Source organism: Phaethon aethereus (genome assembly GCF_964289735.1).
Source record: "Phaethon aethereus genome assembly, chromosome: 19".
Taxonomy (NCBI): Eukaryota; Metazoa; Chordata; class Aves; order Phaethontiformes; family Phaethontidae; genus Phaethon; species Phaethon aethereus.
Window position 1 is genome coordinate 1,616,347 of NC_138595.1, and position 21,154 is coordinate 1,637,500.

The window sequence follows — 21,154 nt, forward strand, 5'->3', positions numbered from 1 at the left end:
CCCTTTTATTCCTAGTCAAGGGTTATTTGATCTGCTTTAGACCGACAACTATGTTGCTTTCATAATGGCTGGTGGGTTCCCTCCCTGGCAGGGGAAGCATCTTTCTTTTGTGAGATGAAGGTGGGAGTACTGTAATTCTCGCAATTCACCAAGCCATTTGTGTGGGGGGAAGAGGATAAAAGAAAATGTGGCATTTCATAAAATTGTGAAAGTATTTCAACAGCACTAACAGATGAATCTGGACATTTTGCAAGATTTCAGTGGTCTCGCATCAGAGGAAAAGCTCACCCTTATGAAAAAGCCAAGCAGCGTGTTGCATAGACATTAGCTTGACTCAGCAGATGAAGTAAAACTTGCTCATCAGTAACTGATTGCCATGTGCATCTATATTATGTAGATGAAATTAATCAAGGCTAAGGGTTAAAGTTTTCTGTTCTTTTCAGAGAAATCATCTGGAGTATGTTGGGAGGGAGGTAAATTGCTTTACACATTTCTTTTCCCTTCCTGAGAATTGTTCTTGTTTTAGCAGAATGTTATCTAGAATGTTAACAGAGAGCTCTCATCACTGATTTGACAGGGTTATCATGAAAAATTAGTTGATACTAACATAGAAGTATTTAAATTCTATCTGCTTTCTGCACTGTAGAGGCAATAAACTTTTTTTGGAATTACCTCAGTGTTTGGAGCTGGAAGAATATATGAACTCTTACAGAATGTGCACTTTTCTTAGTCCCCGAATTGGACTGTGCTATTGGATTTTGTTAAACACTGTTAAACCTCCAAATACATTTCTTCCTTCTCCTTTTTGTAAGGGCATGCTTAGAGAAAGTTCATTGACAGCACCATAAAAGCTGTTCTAGCTGCAGAACCACATGCTTTTGGGCATGTTGACAGAGCAAGCTGCTTGCATGCTAAAAGGTATGGCTGGCTGAAGAGCGTGACTGCCTGTGCGTGTTCTCCTGGGGGGAGCAGCCGAAGAAGGATAGTTTTTCCCCACAGGATGAGAGCACGTCCTCGGCACATTGGTTGATGCCTTGCCCGGTGACAGTTTGTCCAGCAGCAATGGCTACCGACGGAAGGCTGTGCAGGATCCATGTTTTGGCTCCTAGCAGACAGCCTTGATATGCCGATGTGACTTCATGGGCTTGGCAGCCCACCTGGATAGTAGGCAGGCAGAGTCACATCCAAGCAAAAGCTGCTGAGCTTCCACAAGCCGTTTGGCCTGAGGTTGGCCAGTGGGAAGGTCTCCCTTTGTGCCTGCAGCGCCTGGGAGCTGGCGACGCTTCGGGCGGCAACTGCAGCTGTATGCAAATATGGCAACAGTGGAAGATACTTACTCAATTTTACCTACTCCTTTTGCTCTAACAGACATAGATTTTAATTGGATTGATATGACTCAAATCACAAAAATATTGTGAATTCTCTTGGCTGAGGATTTTGAGTCAATGGGACCTGCAGGACCTGGAAAAATTAGGCCACTGAAGTGCCTCAGTATAGATTTGGACATTCAACTCCAGGCATACAACTTTTGAAGTTGTTGGCCTTTGTGATTGTCCTCTGGGGCAGGCCCTCAGCCGCTCTTAATTGTGGAAGCCCCCCACAAATCTCTGCTTTCAGCAGATCTGCAACAGTGCAGCCTGTATGGGGAAGGCAGCCCGCTCTTTGGCGGAAGAAAATGCCGCTCACTGTTATATCCAGCCTCCATGCAGTGTCTGTCTTGCTGCATGCCCCTCCTGGGTTTGGGAAAGCAGGGACGGCTGGTTGTCTTCTCCTTGTATTGTTCCAGATCTAAAAATGAGGGCGTGGGTATGTTTTGGGAAGCTGTTCAGCTTGGTTTCTCAGTTTGACAAACTTCAGTCTATCCTACTTCACCTGTAGAGCCTTACTCCAAATCGACCTTGAACATGCCCTTGTAAACATGTTCTCTCACAGTTGTATGTCCTGCTGGAGGACACAAGTTTTCTGGTTGTATTTGGGATATGGCATATGAGGTCTCTTTCCAGAAGACAGCAGGATATAAGTTGAGGAGTTGATGAACATTGTAATGGCCAGTTAATGCTGCGTTCCCATCAAATATTGCTGCCATGTCTTTGAATGTGAGGTCCCCGGGCAGAACGCCATCCCTCTCTCTGTCTCTCTCTGTACAAGGTGAAGTTTTGCCGGTAGCCTGTAGATTGCGGAGCAGAGTCTTAATTGCTTCCCACTGGGACCTTCGTCCGTTCATTCCATGGGCATTGCAAAAATCCCGCCCCTGCTGCACAGCCACATTGGGCAGTGATCTCCATTTGTGGTCCTGAGATGTATTCCTTTAAAAATAATTATCTTCACTGAAACACATTAATGCAGTTTTTAAGTGCTGCTGAACAGTAATCAGGCAGGCATGTTAGATAAGTTGTCTGCGCTCAGTGAATATTTAAGTTACCTTCCTTACATACTGTGTGTGAGAAGCTAAAGCAACCAGGGGGATTTAAGTAGATTTTTCTCTCTGTTTCCCTCTTCCTGCCTCTGAACCTTGCTTCTGTAACCCATAAAAGAGTTAACTAGAGCACAGTAGAAGGGAGCAGCCCTAAGGGATATGATATAACTGGTTATAGTGAGGCTGTGGGGCTATGATCTATTCCTGTTCTCTGGAGGGTGTGAAGTCTGGCTCTGCTGAATTTTACTGTATCTTTTGATAGGAAGCTTGAAGCCAGATTTTGCTTAAAAAAAAAAAAAAGCGCTGAGCTTTCACAGCTGGGGCTAATTTTCAGGAGACTGGATCTCCCATGAAGGGAGCTCTTCATGGTGGTGCACGTCAAGGCATCGCTGCGCCTGGGATGGTTTGCGGGGTGCTTAGGGGAGGGTGCGGGATGCTCCTGCCTGGACAGCAAGCTATTCTCCTGGGGAGGGCCCCTTCCTGGGGGGATGGCTGTGGCCCATGACAGGCTGCTGTTCGTTAACTGTACCGGCGAGTGACTAAGGGGCTGGTCCTCCCAGGGGGGCAAACAAGAGAGTTAAATTTGGTCTTAGTGTGGAAGATGACCAGGAAAGGCTCTGCTGGATCCAGACCAGATTTGCTTGTGAAACTCCACGGATGGCTTTGGCAATTGCTGCCAATTCAGTCTGTCATATAAAAATCACTTTGTGTGTTCTGCCTCCTGCTGATACCATAGTCATCGAGGGAGGAAAAAAAATAAAACACCAGCCAAAACCCAACTCTCCCGAAGGTAACAGCAAAACCAGAGACAGCCAAAACCTAGGAATACAGCAGGGACTGAGTTAACAGTTTCATTTGTGAATGGACTGGGAGAATACAACCCATCTGTATTTTCCACAGAAATCAAGGGAACTGATTTATCCCGCTGGGAATCTGTGCCGCTTGTTTGGATTAAAGAGCTCTTTCATTCCTGCATACCTTTCTATAGCTCGAGTCTGTTCTCACAGGATGACATTAGCTTACACAGGGGTCAGGCACAAGGTATTTGCACCATCGTGCTGAAATCCTATTTTGAATACTTAAGCGTGTTGTACGTGGCACGTAAAGCCGTGCTGCCTTTGCGCAGGATTGAGTTCCTCTTGCTGTTGTGGAGCTTGAGAGTCTGGTATTCGCTAGCCGATGGTGCACAGTGCTCAGCAAAAACTGTCCACCGTTTGTCAACCGACCAGTAATACTGGGGAAGGGGATGGTTCCTGGGGTGTTTCTCTTACTTGGTGAATGGAGGAAGGGTGGCAGCTTTCAGTAAATGCTGCCTTCTCTCGTTGTGGGCTTTGCATGATGTTTCAGTTTGCTTTTTAATAGCTTTTTGGAACTTGCTGTAAGGATCCCGGAGGCAAAAAAAACCTGGAGAATTTTTGCTTATGGTTTGTGCTCTGCCAAAGAAGCCTAGCAATTTAGTTAACAAGATCACTTCCCCTATTACATGAGTTATTGTTGTTTTTAATTAGAGGTAATGCTGTAGTTTGAATGTACAACAGAATGGGGTATAAAATGCAGTTCAGCATATATACCAAAGATGATTTTTCCAATTATAAACCTATTTAGAAGGCGGATACATTAGAAATGATGAAATGTCAAACTGCAGATTAGGTGAGCAAGCTGGAATACGCATGCACCCACGCATGCACGCTATCATACAAGAAGGAGGAAAGTGCTCTGGAAAACAGTTACATATGCATAATTAGTTTAATCTGAAATTAATGCTAATTTCGGCAATTTGCGATGCATATTCACTGTTAGTACTCTAGCCCCTTTCCACCATATTGAGAAGCTGAGGATGTAAGGCCTTAATGAATTCCACGCAGGCACGCGCACCAGGCTGGGTCCCTGCGCCGGTTTCCAGGGTGTTCTCTGAGCCTCCTGCGTGTTGGTTCCCTTCAGCGCCTGCCTCTGCCGCTTGCTTGTGGAGAGCGGCTGCTCAGTCAGAACGTAGTCCTGTTTCAAGCAGCGGCGTGATGGCACGCAGAATGTCCCCCCGTTTGACTGCTGCCATCAACGTTTGCCCAGGTCATTCTTAGCTGCGCCTTTGGATAACACACTTTCAAAGCATTTTACTTTGCAGTGAGACCTGCCAGTGACACACTCGGTCTCCTTCCTGTGCGAGCTGGATGTAAGCGCTCGTCCTTTCCAGCCTCCTCATCCATGCCTCCTAAGCCCGGAGCTCTTCACTGAAACCCTGGGGGGGAACGGCAAAAAAGGCTGTGTAGAGGGTGCTGGGGCAGTGACACTTAAACCCGTTACCCTGAAGTCAAATATGCAGCTCCTGCGCTAAATGCGGACTGGGCCGTGGCTCATCTGAAAATAGTGGTGGGTACTTGTTGCTTGAGATTTTGAAATTCTGGGAATTCTGCAAATTATTTAATCAGCTTAAAATACCCTTTATTAATTTCTAATAGTCATGATAATAAGACACTTTGGGGGGGGGGGCGGGGAACAGCAAGAAAACCGAGAACAGAGTTGGTATGTGAATATACAAGGGCATTTATTTACCTGGCACTGAACTGGAGGCTCCAACTTTGCAAACCTGCACTTCCTTCATTTTCCCCTGGTCGGTTGGTTTTAGCTCACCTAGCATATCGACATGTTTGCGTGGGACAGGACTGTTGTTTCCAGAGACTGCATCTTTAGCCCATTGTTTAGAGAAGATTTACCTGATACGCCCCAAACCAATCTAATTAACAACCTTAACCTTGCAAAAAAATGGCATGAAATGAGAATTGTCTTGCTGAAACAGGGTGTTTTTTTCCTGCTTCTGCACCACCTGAAGTGTTTGCTTAGTTTCAGGGCACAAAGGCAAATGTATTTTTCAACAGCCAAGCCAATAAAGAGATTGTAACCTTGAATGACTCTTGGCGGTAGTCGTCACATGTGTTTTGATTAACTGCAACACTAACACAGTATACAAACAAAGCAATTCTGCAGGTACTTACAATTAACGGACTTCATAACCAGCATTAGCTCTAACTCTCCCTTCTCAATTCCTTCTGCAGCAAGAGAGGGACACCTTCAGTGTACAAAAACATTTAATACCTAGATCTTGCAGAGCCCTGCAGTAGTGAATGATAGATATGTTATACTGCAAATTAAAAACAAAGACATGCAGTTGGAAGTATTGTGGTTTCTGAGTGACCTAGACTTCTTGGAGTCATTCATAAAACATGGATTTGCGATTGATTCACACAAATCATTTCCTATTACCCAAACGCTGCTGCTCCCACCCCAGGCAAAGAGCAGATGGAGCTGCAGTCTGAGGGACGGAACCCAAAATCACTGCAGGCGACTCCCTTTGGCTGTTTGTGGGAGTGCCCTGGCTGTAAGCAACCTCCAGAAAGCAGATTTTAAGTTTACTCTCAGGAAAGAATAGAGATCCTCAGTGACTTTCATTGGAGGGAATTCAGACTGGGGACTGGTTCAGAAGGGTTTTGGGCTTTTTGTTATAATTTTTTTTTTTTAATATGAGTGTTTTTTCTTAGATATACACATGAATGTTTGTTTTTATAAAATTGCAAATTTTTTTTGTTGATATGCTGATTTATTTTCTGAGCCAAATGAGAAATTTAATTTCTAAAAGAGAAGCTCTTCAGTTGGCTCAGCTCCTTGTGCTTCTGGTCATTTGTCATCTTTAATGTTTACTAAACAGCACTAAGTGTACTTCATTAAATGCCTTTTAACCCTTTGTTTTTCCTCCCTGAAACAAAGGCAGATGTGGGGAGGTGGTGGTGGAGAATATCCCACCAGATAGTAAGAACGTCGCTCACCGGATGAACCAGAAGCCCTGTCCCTGCAGTCAGCTGTGGGTACTTGCTGAGCAGTGAGGTGATCTTCTGGTGTGTCCTCGCAGCCACTAGCAATGAGAGTTCTTGGGACTTTCTGGTTAACCTGCGCTTTCTCAGAACTCGTGTGTGAATGTGCTTGGTCCTGGCAATTTCATGAGCTTTAAAATCTGTTTTATTGGTGAGTCAGTGTCTGATTTACACGAAGGTGTCCCTGGTATAGTAAAATCCCTGAGTTAGTGAATACTTTTTTTTTTTTTTGGTAGTTGTTTTATGTGTTTTGAGTGCTCCATCATGCCTGGCTAACAGGTTCACAAACCTTTGGCTATTAGCTGTTAGGCTGATGGCATGGGCTGTGGGTCTGCTGCAACGCTCTGCTCTGCTGAGAGCCGGGGAGCCCCGTGCAGAGCAGGACCGCGGTGCTCTGCAGTTCTTACCCCGCTGAAGCCTTGCCTCGTAACTCGGCTGTTTGGCTGGTGAGGGAGGATTTGCAGGTTAGAGCAGGAGTTGGAGGCTTTGTTTCCAGTTGGTCCGGCTCCCACTGCAGTTATCTATAGTTGAAAACTGGTGAGGCTGTACCCGCACAGACAAGTCAACTGCGTACCATTTGAGAAAGAAATGGGTGCTTCCAGCACAAATGGCAGCTTTTCTCGTCTGCTGGGGCTCTCCCAGGCACCCTGGGCTAAATCCGAGCTGAGCGCGGTGCTGGCCTCGTCGCCAGCTGCCGGAGCCCGTCCTGGCACCGCGGTGCGCGGGCTTCATTCGCTCACCTCTGCAGCGCGGAGATCCAGACCTTTATGGGGACAAGGCTGGCTTCCAAACTCGCGTGTCTCATGACCACATCTCCTGGGCTGCTGGTGATCTTTGGGTCGGGGGAGATGGGGGTGAGAAGGTGACCCCTGGCTGAGCCCGTGGCAAGTCTGCCGCGGGTGAAAGGAAGACAAGGAAATCTCCTGTTGAGGCACGCCAGGATGGGAGGAATTGCTACGGCTACATGTTAGTCTGTTCTTTTGCTGAGGGGAATATGTATAACAAAGGAATTGAAGCGTCTCTTCAGGAAAACGTAGATTGTAAAAGCAGACTTAATTTTGTGCTTCACTTTTGTACCACAGAGCTGATTTCTGAAACCATTTCCCAGCTCACAACGCATCTCTAGGCATTAAAATGTTGTGAATTTGCTTGTCATTACCAATATTTTCTTTGACTGAAGCTATTGAAACAAAGTAGTCTTTTTTTTTTTTTTTCTTTAACCTTCAATCTTGCTTCTAAAAGAAGTAGCTCTTTTTTCTTTCTTGGTCAAATATAAAAATGATGATAATTTCAAATATTGCTTTAGAATAATTGCTTTCCTCCCTCTTTTGTATGACAACAGAAGCTTGGCCTGATCTTAAATCAGATGCTGGCAGGCAGAGGGCTCTTGACAGCCCTGCAAAATCCTTTAGTTACAAGTCGGCTTTAGCCAATTCTTTATTTGTAAATGACAATTTTCTACAGAAAAATATATGCTTGGGCTTCAATTTCGGAGTCCTAGATTGCAGCCAGGAAAAAATAATTGAATTTTTATACTGTTTTTTCCTCTTTTCTTCCCAACTTTAAAATAAAATAAAAAAAAGTCAAGCTCTCTAAAGCATGGCTAGGGGCCGATTGAGGGAAATACTTACCTTGGTTAGTTTGAATGGCAGCGGAGACGAGAGTGATGTTTAATTTTTTCTGCACAGAGAGAATTTGGGGCTGCTCCAAGCTTTTTGTTCAGTGTCTCAGTTCTGTGAAGGCTTTGCCCGCAGCCGCACGGCACGGCTTGTCACGGCAGCTCCGCTTGGGGGAGCGCTGCTGCTCTCCGTGGGTCTGGGGTGCAGGATGGGTCTCGTGGTGTGGAGGCAGAGCCTGGTGGGAGCCCCCGTTCGTGGTGGGGCGGCCGTACTGCCGCAACAGCAGTGACCCTCGAGGCAGCCCTCAGTGCCTCGGAGCAGAGAAGGTGCTGGGCTGCGCCTCGCGACCTTCAGTAGCTATCACAGAACGTACCCTGTCTCTAGTGATAAAATAAAGTGAGAAAAATTCCAGGCTCTGCGCTGAGCAGCTGCAGCAGTTGTGTCTCCGGCTGACTGCCCGGTGGTGTTCCCTTTGCATTGCTTCAGCATTTGCTGCCCTTGTTTAACTGGGCAAGTCCTGGTTCTGGAGTTACGGGGCATTTTTTCCTTTCAGCTGTTCTAAGTTGGCTGCTTCTGCCAGTTTCCGTCAAAGACTCAAGTGCTTTAATGCATGAATTTCATATTGACGTGTTGGTTTCTTGAGTTAACATTCAATATTGACTTTAAAACAGCTCTATATGGTGGGGTAGGCTGTTAATTAGTTGTCTTGGTGGTGAGGGCATTGCCTGCTGTAAGCTGGGGCGTTTCCCCTCTGTCCAAGCATACGGGAATGATGCCCATCCCTTCGGAGCATGCTGACAAGGTTGTCTTGGCTCTGCCGTGATTTAAGGTGGCCCACAAGGCTCCAAGGAGTTTGGGATCAGCCCAACAAAGACACCAGCTTCCCCTGCCACCGCTGGGATTTGGGTCCCTGGGCTGGATCCTGCCCGTCTTGAAGGGTTACAGGTTATGGATAGTGGGTTATCTGATCGGTGTCCTCTGTAGGGAGTCCAACATCATCCCTGCCCCTTGGATGGACCAAACTCAGGTGCGTGTAGGTCAGCAAGAAGAGCTGGGTGCACAGCTGGGGTCTTGGGGAACATGAAGGGGTTTCTGAAGGGCCTGATCCAGCCCCCGATGGACGGTGATACTGTGAGCATTTCGGCTGAAACGTGGTTTGTGGCAGCCAGAGAACTGCATCGCTACTTCCTGCTATCTTTTGTAATTTGATTATTTTTAAAGTAACCGTGCAAGTTCCTTTTAAACTGACCCATGGAAACTTAATAACACATCTCTTCGATTTGATGTGATTACCTTTTGTCTGCCAAAGAGCATGCACCCTTGTCTTCAGGAAAAAAAGGAGGGGAAATGGCATGTCTTTTTGAGACAGTAGCTATGAGTATATGACACTTGGACTCCTCTTTCACTTATATTTGCATTGAGAAGCACAATAAAAATCATTTATTAAAAAAAAATATCCCGGGGCTAGAGTTGTTATTGAGTGCCTTTACTCAGCCATTTCTCAAATAAAACCAAAACAAGACAAAGAAAAAAAGAAGTATCTAATCAAATAGAATGTGAATTGCTTTTGTAAAGAAATATTCTCATTAACGGGGTTAGGGATGGCATCTGAAGAATATTTCTTTTTTCCACATATTGTTTGAAATAATCTGGTTAAACCGTGTGCTTGTCTTGTAATTTCTTACAGATGGTCACAAGAACAAAGAAAATATTTGTAGGTGGATTATCGGCTAATACAGTAGTGGAAGACGTAAAGCAATACTTTGAACAGTTTGGCAAGGTAAGTTCCTGCCCAAGTGAGCACTACATATTTTGAATTCTTCTTTTTTTCCCCCCCTTTCTTTTTAAAGTGTGTTTTGAAAAACGAAAGTGCCATGAGGCCTATGCTGAAAGGAGGGTCGTGTTTTTTGCCTTTCAGTGTAATTTCTTGAAGCCTCTGGAATGGCTTCTGGAATTCCTTTTGTGTTTGTCGCATGTGTATGTGTATATCATTGCCGACACTGTTTACCTTCATTAAAGGAAAAAGAATCATTGGGAAATGAATTTGTGTATGTTCAGGAAGAATTTGGCCCTTAGCTGAATGATTACACAGTTGTCTACTCCATAAAATCAGCCTTCTGTTTACCCCAGTTCCAGTGGCAAAAGGAGCAGATAGACGTATTTGAGAGAGCTCATTAAGTTGTGAAAATGCTTGAAGGAACCACGTGAATAGCAAGAATAATATAGAAGTCACTAGAATATCCATTTACTTTCTTATTAAGAAATCTTTATGTAATATCCTGTGGAAATATGTGTAGAATCCTGACCTTTTTTTTAAAAAAAGAGTTTATGCAAGGAAGGAAACCTGAACCTTGCCAGAATAGTATTTACAGTGATGGAACAGCTCAAACCCCACAATCCAGGCTCTGTCTAGCTGGAGCTTACTGCCACCAATCTCCACGGAGCTTCCTCGATCCCCAGGGCTTCTGGATGCTTGGTCAGGAGGCTGACAAGGTGAAAAGCTTCCAGCTTTGAAAGCAGTTCATGGTACCACCTTCCATAGAGACTCTGGTCAGCCCCACTGTCCACGGGGCTCCATACAGCTCGATTCCAGTCTTTTGGAATGCATCAATCGATGATTTAAATGCATGATTGCATGAGGACGCAGCAGGATATCCCAAAGCAAAGCAGCTCCCATTGCTTCTAGTTAGCTTATGTTTCTTTTATCTGCCCTGAAAAGCTTTGGTCAGGCAGTATTTTGTTGAGGGCTGAGGAGGGAAGGTTATAAATTGTTCCTGTGCTGGATTGATAGTTGTTTTGCAAACCATTCATTTTATTTTCAATAATAATCTTTGATTCCGGCAGGATGTTTACAGCCCGCTGAGCCTTTTATTAAAGGATTACATGAGCTTTTGGATGTTTCTTCTGTAGTTACCTCTAATTGCAGAACTCCTCTAACCTGTATTTTTGAAGTTAATAATAGTTTCAATATAAGTGCTTTGCATATTGTCTGGATGCTGTCTTAATATAGTCTCTTTAATTTCACCATCTGGTAGTTTCATGCTTGCAATTTTACAGTCCCTGAGAATGCAGTCAACTAGGCTGCGTTTCTCAGTAGTGACTAGTGATTTGGGATGCTTCAGTTCCTGCTTTCGTGCTCTGCCTTTCTTGAGATAGCTTAAAAGAGTTCTGGCTTTCAAAAGGCGATGCTTTTGGAAAATCAAATATTTTTTCAAGTGTCTTAATAAGGTGCTGAAAATAATTGCACAAGTTGCGACCAAGGCTGGAACCCATTCCTCTGGCAGCAGAGCTGGGGTATGTCCTGCTGAGGCTGCGTGGTCCAGTCCTTAGAGCTCAGCTCCCGTAGGACTCGGGCTCACAGGGCTCGGCGCCTGTGCTACCAGGTGACCATTTCCAGCTGCATCCCTGTTTCACGCTTCCCTATTCTAGCTTGTGAACAGGCGCTGTGTTGATGAAGTTGGTGGTGTTTTGGAGGAGAGGCTTCTTGGCTGTGACACCGTGACTTGATCTTGCACGCAGGCATTCAAGTTCTCTCTACTGCACTTCGCTGTTTGTCAGCCGAGACAGTTTGGTTTGTGGGGTGTATTGAGGAGATTCTCCCCAAAGCCCTGGTTTTGAGAAGATGCAGAGATAGTTAATGACTGTAGGAAGTGCAGACTTGTGGTCCAGCTAAATTAGAAGACTCATTAATACGCTGCAGTGGGTGGGATGCTGCCTGTGGATATAATGACCCGGGAGTGGCCCTGTGGGACCTTGTAGGAGCTGCTTCCTTCTCCATTCCGCTTCCCCACCTTTCCTGGACGCGCTCGCTCACGTGGCGAGCTCTTTGTGGCAGGGACTGGTGATACATCTGTGCACCGCTTCGCACACAAGCCTCGCTCTCCAGTCAAGCCATTACAATGCAAACAGTGCGTCATGATCCATTGGCAAGGTTTGCATTTGCTTTGCGCTTTCTTAAAATACAGAAAATTGCATTACATAATTAATGTGTAGAGGAGCCGCCCAATTTGATAAGAGCATCTCAGGTGACTTGCTCTTTGAAATGCTGAGCTTATTTCATTGGTGTGGAAAAAATTGCTTACCTACTGCTGTGATTCTTGAAATCCTGTTTGTACTTGCTGCAGAGAAGAGCTTTGCAACCAGGGGAGGTTCTTCTGGTAACTGGAGGTAGCTCTCAAAACACACAACGTGGTTAGAACAGCTCCCAGCTTTGGGGCCAGGCGGACTCGCTCATTTAACTGGAGTTGGCAGGAAAGGGCATGAAGTGTAGAATTTGAAACAGCAGCTTTTTGAAAAGTAAATGCCAGAACCCTTTTTCTCCAATAAAAAGACTGCTTTAATAAACCCTCTTCCCTGACTTCACCAGAGAAAATGCTGTCCGCTAGAGCACCAAAATACGTGGTAATGGCAACTCCTGAGACTTTGATCGTGTAATTTCTGATGGTGGTTATTTTCCCTTTCTGCAAAGCCCGGGATCTGTAGGAGTCCCAGCTTTCATTTTGCAAAGATGGGCATCCCTGGCTGCTGTAAGGTGCCGAGGAAGGCTGGGGAAAACTACCCGAGTGAAGCCAAGAGGCTTAACAGAAGGAGCAGGAAGCAGCGCAGCTAACAGCCTCGTGATTGCGGAGCGCTTAGAGCTGGTGACGCCGAACCTGCACACGTACAGTTGTTGCGGGGCTCCCCGGAGAGGCTTGGTGGGGTCTGGGTGCCGAGGAGGGGGTCTGGGTGCCGAGGAGGGGGTCTGGGTGCCGAGGAGGGGGCTGGCTGGGGCCCGTAGGCCAGGCGGGACACGGCCTGGCCTGGCTCTGGTGCAGGTGGGCAGGGAGCGCAGTATCCGCACAAGAGTTGGGGCTTGAGGCTTCTCCTTCCAGTGGTTCCAGGGAGCAGCTTCCACAGGAGGATGCGAGGAGGCTAAGCCATGAAAACAGAACTCCAAACTAAGCCACAACCGTTTACAATCAGAAGGAAAAAAAAAAAAAAATTCCATTGTCTTACTATCTAATCTTGATAGTCTACTGCAGTTGTTTCTGTGATCCTCTGTTATTTCAGTCAAAGATGTTTCAAACATTCTTGCAAACAAAATAAATTCACCGGCCGTGTTGTCCTCATGCAGGGTCTGCAGCATTGCCCTTGTGCTGACGTGTGAAAAGCTGGCTGTGAAGACCAAGTTGTAAAAGAATTTAAATGAGCAAGTGTTAGAAGTGAGGAGACCCGAAGGGAAGGTTGGTGGGGCTGCGCTGTCCTCCCCGTGCTGCTCCGCTCCGGGGAGGCCACACGTGCCCTGAGCCCTCAGCGGGGCCTTGGCTGCAGATCTACCTGCTTTGTGGCTTTCTGAAAGCGTAAGCAAAGCGGTGCTCCCTGAGACCAGGACATGTTGGAGCATTTAAGGCTTCTGGTATCATTTAAGAAAAAAAAAAAGGGGGAGGGAACCAATAGCCTCTTAAAGCCTCACCCGGAGGACTGTGACCAGCAGAAGAAAGCGCCTGAACACTAGTGAACTGCACTTCTCTCGGGACATGCATGTTCTGCACCTTTTAAGCTGCAAGCAACTGATGATAAGGGACTTCTTAGGGTTTGTTTTTTACTAGGTAATGCTCCCTTTATAGAGCTCCTGTGAAAGTAGTGTAGTCCTCGTTTTGCGACTCGCAATTATACTTCACATGGCGAACTGTGTAATTAGTTTGGAAGACTTATGCCTAGTCATTGGTTTATCCTAATCGGCTTTGGCTTTTACCAACAACAAAGTGAGCTTATTTTCCTAAGCTGAAACAACTCTGCTCCCTTTGTTCCTCTCTTTTATTGTCTCATTCCTTTCATTCTGTTTTACTGCCAAAGTTTTGTTTCATTAGGCCTACAAGTCATTTCCAATCCAGTGGGCTGCTACAATAAGGCCTTTATAACTCAGCTGCCCTGGTTCCCATGTCCCTTCTGGTCTGGGGCCAGGACTTGCTGTTTGACATGGGGTTTTAACCCTTCCGCTGCCCAGCTGCTGGTCCCCCTTCGCGTCGAGGCTGCCTTGGCGTGGCACAAGCTGGGCTCGAGGCGTGGGCTGGCGGGACCGCCCCGATGAGCAGACGGCGGCGTGCGGTCGTTAACTGGCACGTTAATGGGGTTGGGCTCCAGGTCCACCTTTGGACCCAGTTGTTGAAACAGAATTCTGAGTAAAAATCTTCTTACTGAAAATGCTGTAATGGGTCTTGATGGGAACAGTCCTTTGAATGAAAAGGCTTCTGTGTCCTTCCAGCCTCCGTTGCCAGCACGATGGGAACAGAGTTACGCTAGAAGTCCGTTTCAGTTGTCGAGCTATTAGATCAGCCCATATATGACTGTCCTTGTAGAAAAATAATGTTTTCTTGTGTGGGAGAGAATACATTTAAATTTATACTTTTTTGAAAAAGAATGGTGATTTTTAAAGGAGATGTGTGAAATAGTTTTGTGGATAAACAATATTTTTACGTTATTATTATTTCAAACTGCTAGAAAAGCAGCTCTGGTGTTCCTGGCCCCAGCTGTTTTACTTCTAAAAATCTCGAAGTGGGAGCACTGGCTCTAGGTTTTTTCTTTCACAGCAATTCTAAAATGACTTTTGGGAGCAGGGACTGTGGCATTTGCCTTTTGTTTTAAATTTTCGGATGAAATTGGAACAGACCAGTACGCATTAATTTTGTTTTCTGTTCTTGCTCGCCACGAGGTCCCTCAGACAAATTGTAGGCATGTTTCAACTTTGCTTGAAATATGTTGTTTCCTCAAGAATGGCTTTTAAGATTTGGAAATTTTGAAACAAGACAGGATTTCTGAATTACATCTCTGGACCCGAAATGTTTTGTGCAGTCACTTGTTATTTCCTGCGAGACGCAAAACAGACTGCTGCAATAGTAATATCTACCTTCTGATGTTGGGGTTGTTTTTTTCCTGTGAAACCGTTGAGCTTTTGAAAGCTTGTAGTTTTCTCATCTCTCCCTTCGGTAGCGGTGGTGTTTTGTCTAGCGGCAGTTAAGCAAGTGAGAGTAACTTCCCGACGGCCGTCCCTGCTGCAGGCGCACCTTAGCAGAGCCACAGCGCTGTCTTGCAAGAAAAGCTGAACGCAGCGAGGCTGCGGGCAGCGACACGCGAGGATGAGAATTTCCTTCTTTGCTCCTACAATGTCATGCATTGTAACACGGACAGCAATGCGAATAATGACCGGTTTAACCTTTGAAAAAAGAATCTTTTCTGAGTAACAGACGAAAAGTCCCTCTGCTTTTTCTGCGTAACTGCGCTGGGGGTAGCAGAGGGAAGGAGGTGTGATCCACACTGAGCATTTCAGCCTAATTGGGTGGTTTATGTAACTTGCTTCCTACATGCTTCCCTCCCTGACAGCTGTGAAAAAATAAATCAAGAAAACATGAGAGAAAACTCCTCCTTGTTTGGCAAGGCTGGCTGGGTGTGAACGAGTTAACATGCCGTTGTAGTATTAAGCACTCCAGTGGTTTACTTTTCCCGGGACCTCGAGTATGGCCTCTGAAGATGTTATTACAATAGAGTTGTTAGCATGAGAAAAGGTGGTTTTCTTGCCCTGGGTTCATTTTGGGGGGATTTGGAAGTCTCTGTGGAGCTGGGGCTAAGGCCAGAGTCAGGAGGTGCAAGGAATTTTGCTTGCATGAAAGTGAAAGCTTAGTTAATTTAGACTTGGCATACAGTTTGAATTGTATTGTTACATCTGCTGGACATTGATATGTAGATTTAATGGTCAATAGGGTACATGGATGGTCTATTCTTAAAGTATTTGCTTTGCAGAAAAGTCACCTTTTGGTTTGACAAGTTGTTAGCTTTTCACATTTTTCAGCATTGTATTTCCAGATTCAATATTTGTGAATTGGTTACGTTTTGTTAAATGAAGGGACAGATTTGGACTCTTATTTACATTCTAGTCTGTAATAGCTGGAGATCCCAAAACATCCGTAATATGCAGTAAGATAGAGAATGCGTTGGCATTTTTTTAACTGCTGCTAACCTCACTGCTCCCTTCCAAAGCGATTCTGAGCTCGAGACCTGGTGTGACATAGCTTGTAGCTCGTTACATTCTTTTTTCTAAGTTGCCTGGGTGTACCTTGGGAGAAGTTGCTCAGTTCGAATCATTGCACCTCCTTAAAACAGAACGAGCAATAGACGTCGCCGTTTGCAGCTTCTGATAAGTTTGAGAGAATGAAAAACACGATTTGTGGGGGCTCTTTGTTACAGTGGCACGGAACGGCGTTCGGCGTTGTTCACGCTGCTGCCTTGTGCCTTAAAAGTTCAGTATTTCTGGATTTCCGTATTTGAATGTTGTGTCCATGATGTTCCAAAGGATAATGAAAGTTCCTTTAAATTTTTTTGCTTTGGCATGTGACAGAGCGATCTGGGATACAGGGGTCCCTCATGGCCTAAAGCACTTTTTATTATTTCTTCTCCCTCCCACGCATGCTTTTTTCTTTCTTTTTTTTCTTTTTTAAACAAACCGAGAAACTCGATCGTTGCTTAAAAAGAAGTCAGTGTTTTCATTCTGTCAGTGAAAAGTTGTGCACAGGAAGTCAGTTTTTAGGTGGTCTGTAATAAGACGCATGCTTTGTGGAAGTGGTTTTGTTATAAATTAGATGTTGGTTTCTACCTGGATTTTACGAAAAGAGGAAATGTTAAGGCGGGATTTGTGGGCCAGAAGGCTGTATCAGAACTCGGCAGAAGTTTGAAGTACAATTTTATTTCCTTTTCTACTCCAGATAAGTGAGATGGGAAGGAAGCTTTTGTGCTGCAGCGCCGTAACCCGTGTAAGATTAGGTAATGGTGGTGGGGAGTCGGGGCCCCGAACATCTGTCCTGCGTTACTCGCTGTCTGGCTTCGGGCAAGCTGGTTTATCTCGCCGTCCGTCGCCTTGCCTTTCGTACTTGGTACGCTCTGAAGGGCACGGGAGATGTAAATACGCCAACACTCGCGTCGCTCGCAGCCCTCCTGGGTGCGGACTCGACGCAGGCCGAAGGGATCGCTCTGGTAGCGGCGCGAGCTCGCACGCGCAGCACGTGGGCCGGGCGTTGGCAGCTGCTGCGGCGCGGGCCGTGCAGCTCTGCCGCCGGTACGGCTGGGGCAGCCCAGCTCCCCGGAGCCGTAAGGGCAGGCCCTGCATCCCTTGGCTAAAATGTGCTTATTTTAAAACAACTGTTCTCTATCTTTTGATGTGATTGGGGAGGGGACACGACGCATAAGGTTATGGCTAGTGCCCTGTATTCTGTCTCACATACTTTAGTACACATACAGTAGAGCTGTGTTGACCCTGAGCTTGCAAAGGCTGATACACCGTTGGCAGCCCAGAAGCATCCTAAGAGCCCGAATGAAATCAGTAATGAATCAGGGGCTGTGCTTGGGGAGGCAAAAGCTCTAAGAAAATATTCATGTTTCCTCCTCCAACATGTGCGCGACTGTTGGTTTGTAGGGTCTTTGTATCAGTCTTGCAACTGAGCCAAACCCATGAAAATGACCTGCATCTTTTCTGAGACCCCAAGAAAGTCGACTTTGTTTTTCACCCCCGCTTTTATTTTATGCAAACGCAATAAGCTGTATAAAATGATGATCTGGATGAGAGGATCAGGTGCTCCCTCAGTAAGTTTGCAGATGACACCAAGTTGGGTGGGAATGTTGATCTGCTGGAGGGTAGGAGGGCTCTGCAGAGGGGTCTGGACAGGCTGGATCGATGGGCAGAGGTCACCTGTATGAGGTTTAATAAGGCCAAGTGCCAGGTCCTGCAGTTTGGCCACAACAACCCCATGCAACGCTCCAGGCTTGGGGAGGAGTGGCTGGAGAGCTACCCGGTGGAAAGGGACCTGGGGGTGCTGGTTGACAGCCGGCTGAACATGAGCCGGCAGTGTGCCCAGGTGGCCAAGAAGGCCAACAGCGTCCTGGCCTGTATCAGGAATGGTGTGGCCAGCAGGAGCAGGGAAGTGATTGTGCCCCTGTACTCAGTGCTGGTGAGGCCGCACCTTGAATACTGTGTTCAGTTTTGGGCCCCTCACTATAAGAAGGACCTTGAGGTGCTGGAGCGTGTCCAGAGAAGGGCAATGAAGCTGGTGAGGGGTCTGGAGCACAAGTCTGATGAGGAGCGGCTGAGAGAACTGAGGTTGTTTAGTCTGGAGAAGAGGAGGCTGAGGGGAGACCTTATCGCTCTCTACAACTACCTGAAAGGGGGTTGTGGCGACGAGGGTGTTGGCCTCTTCTCCCAAGTAACTAGTGATAGGACAAGAGGAAATGGCCCCAAGTTGCGCCAGGGGAGGTTTAGATTGGATATTAGGAAAAATTTCTTCACTGAGAGAGTGGTCAGGCATTGGAACAGGCTGCCCAGGGAGGTGGTGGAGTCGCCATCTCTGGAAGTGTTCAAAAAACGTGTGGATGTGGCGCTTCAAGACATGGTTTAGGGAACATGGTGGCGCTGGATTAATGGTTGGACTTGATGACCTTGAAGGTCCTTTCCAACCTTTGTGATTCTGTGAAATACCTAACAAATTTAGTTACTCATGTTTAGTAACATCTTTAAATTATCCCTGCAGTGTGGATGAGTGGGGTTGTAGATGTAGAACTTCTCTGGAAGGAAATGATTGGGTTTTGTTGTGCTCTGGTAGCATCTCAGAGCCCCTGTTTTGGAGCAGGGCCCATGGGGCTGGCTGCTATGCAGAAAGACAACAGCAAGATGAACTCTGCCCCAGCAAGCTGCAACAAAAGCGAAAGATAATGGTGTTAAACCACAGTAATAGGAGTGAGGTAAAATTTTCTGACAGGTATTTCCAATATATACTGCAAAATTTCATCAGATTCCACTTTGGCACTTGTCTTGAAGCGCAGCCTCTTGGACTCTCCAGGAACATATTTATAAATGTAGGCACTGCTCCTGCCACCCTTGGAAGTGATAACCTGCATCCAGAACATTACTTCTGTTCTTCGAGTAGCTGCAGCTGAGGGTGCCAAACCTTTGCCTTGGGAAAACGCATGTTTTAACTTTAGCTGTCTAATGAAAAAATAGCAGCAGCTGTTGAAAACTTTGTATGGTGTAATGGAAGCTTGCGCTACACTGCTCACAAATTTGGGGTAGGCTCATCAGCTAAAGCGAGCTAGTTAAAACATAACTGCTTGGAGAGTAAGTGTTTCATTGTTGTCCTCATACTACATAATAAATAGACCAATATTTAGTGATAGGATGTGAAATGTGAGGATTTTTTAAATGGAGCTCTGAGTCTGGGCCCTTAAGAAAAGGGCTTTTAAAAGTATGCTTGAGGAACTTAATAGAAATTGTTCCAAATGTGGAAAAAGAGCACGCATTACTGGAATGAAGTGCTGTTATGCTTTTTCCATATGGAAATGAATGACCATACTCGGTGCCTCGTAACCCGTTCAGCTGGCACTGCGCGGGGAACGGCACTGGCGAGCAGAGGGGTGCCAGGCGCTCCCTCCCCTCCATCCCCAGGAGTCGGTGACCCCATGCCCAGCCCCACGGCTGCGGAGCTTGCTGTGCTCCTGGGAATAAAGCCCTGCCTTCACCAGCACACCTTCGAGCACTCATTCCAGCCATATCTGTGTCTCAACTTGCTGTACAGTGTTAAGGAAATGCCCGGTTGGCTCTGCAGCTGGATTTTTAAAAACTTGTATTTTTCTGATGGAAAAATTGTTTATAAAGTGGAGGGTTCTGTGCGGAGCCTGGTGGTTCTCGTTTTGTTTGTGTGCTTGTTCTTTTTATTGATTCCTATGATTTTCCATCAAAGTGCTAAAAATCCACACGATGATTTTCAGTCAGTCCTAGAGGTGAAATAACTGAGCTTTGCTCACACATGCTATATTGAGGTACAACCAGCTTAATTAAACTTACGCTAATTCTGCAGAGGTAGAATATGAAATTCATTTGACGTCCATCTTACACGTGTATATCTCTCTTAAGAGAACTTAGTATTTTATTTTCTGCGGAAAAAACATGCCCGAGCATATTTTGGTAGAAGTGGGGTGGTAGCCAAGCGTGGCAGGTTGGTCAACATCAGTCCTACCAATAGTCAGCCGGTACTGGGCAACGGGCGCCAGGCCGGAGAGGGAGGGAGGTGTGTAGTTATATCTCTGTAGTACAGTATATGTATTTATAAAAACAACTTCAGAAATGGGGACAAGGGCAAAGTAGCTCAAATGAAGAGCCAATTAAGATAATCTAAGCAAAATGAGGATTAACTGCCTCTTAATCTGAAGGATACCTAAAATGCATGTGGCCAGTTTAGATCAAACGAACACTGTCTCTCTTGGGGACGTTCTCAAGGGGGCTGAGTGAACAGGAATTAGCAATGGGATTTTCAACTTGCTATCCAGGGCAAAATGTTGTTGAAATAGTGATCTGGGCTCTGATGGGTCCTGCTGGCAGAAGGTACCACGGAATATGTCTCTTTGCTGCAGTGTCATCGCTGTGGAAGTTTGAAGAAGTAAGAGCATTGGATTCGTCATAAAGAAATGATTGCTTATAGAAAAGGAGTTCACATTTTGCAGTTTTTCTTCCCACAGAAAGTTGAAAACACTAGCAAGTCTGTCAGAGAAGAAGCTGCTATGTGTTTTCATTTTTAAAACGAATTGCCGTGCCCATCGTGACCTTTCCTGCCTCTCCTAGAACTGAGAGAGGCTGGTCTGGAGCGCACCGGTAAGGCACGTTCACGTACCACCGGCTGGCGGTGAAAGTGAGATCACGTTTTGCACTCCTGTTCCAGGACGTTGCTTTTAAATCTGCGCAAACATGAGCGCATGCAGGATTCCACTTGGAGCATCTATTTACTTCAACGCTGGCTGTACAGAACGGTCTGGGTCTGTGTTGCCTGAAGGTGCTGGGCCCTGAGCTCGGTCTAGTGGGGTTTACTGGACAAGCCGGGGTGCCGCAGACCCCGCGGGGCCGATGCTCTGCCTCTGGGGAAGCTGCTGTGCGAGCGGTGACTTTTTGGGAGAAGGTCCCTCTGTTGCCTTTGATACTCTGAGGGGTTTAGCGAGTTCAGATTGGCGCCGTGTTAATTGTCGGGACCGGGAGGGTGGGAGCAGACTCCTCCGGGGGCACTGGAAGAGGTCCAGCGAATTTCCACTCGCTCTCCCTGCTTGGCAAACCGGCACTTACTGTCACTTTGCATAAATGGGCTTATTTCAGCGGGTCAGCCGGCACCGCTCCCCCTCTTCCCCTCCCGGCCCGCCCTCCCCTGAAGGATAGGAGGCCGACGAGCATTTAATTTCCCCACCAGCAGGTGCTT

General features: G+C 46.3%; 1 protein-coding gene across 2 annotated transcripts in view; it reads left to right on the forward strand.

Moving 5' to 3' along the window:
- The window catches only part of MSI2 (musashi RNA binding protein 2), a gene marked incomplete at both ends in the record, with an annotated part of 252,321 nt that overhangs the window by 77,458 nt on the left and 153,709 nt on the right, over positions 1-21,154 (forward strand). For both annotated transcript variants that reach the window (XM_082008648.1, XM_082008649.1), the window contains one exon: positions 9,586-9,678. In XM_082008648.1, the coding sequence (XP_081864774.1) occupies positions 9,586-9,678 (93 nt within the window). The remainder of the gene's footprint in view (positions 1-9,585; positions 9,679-21,154) is intronic.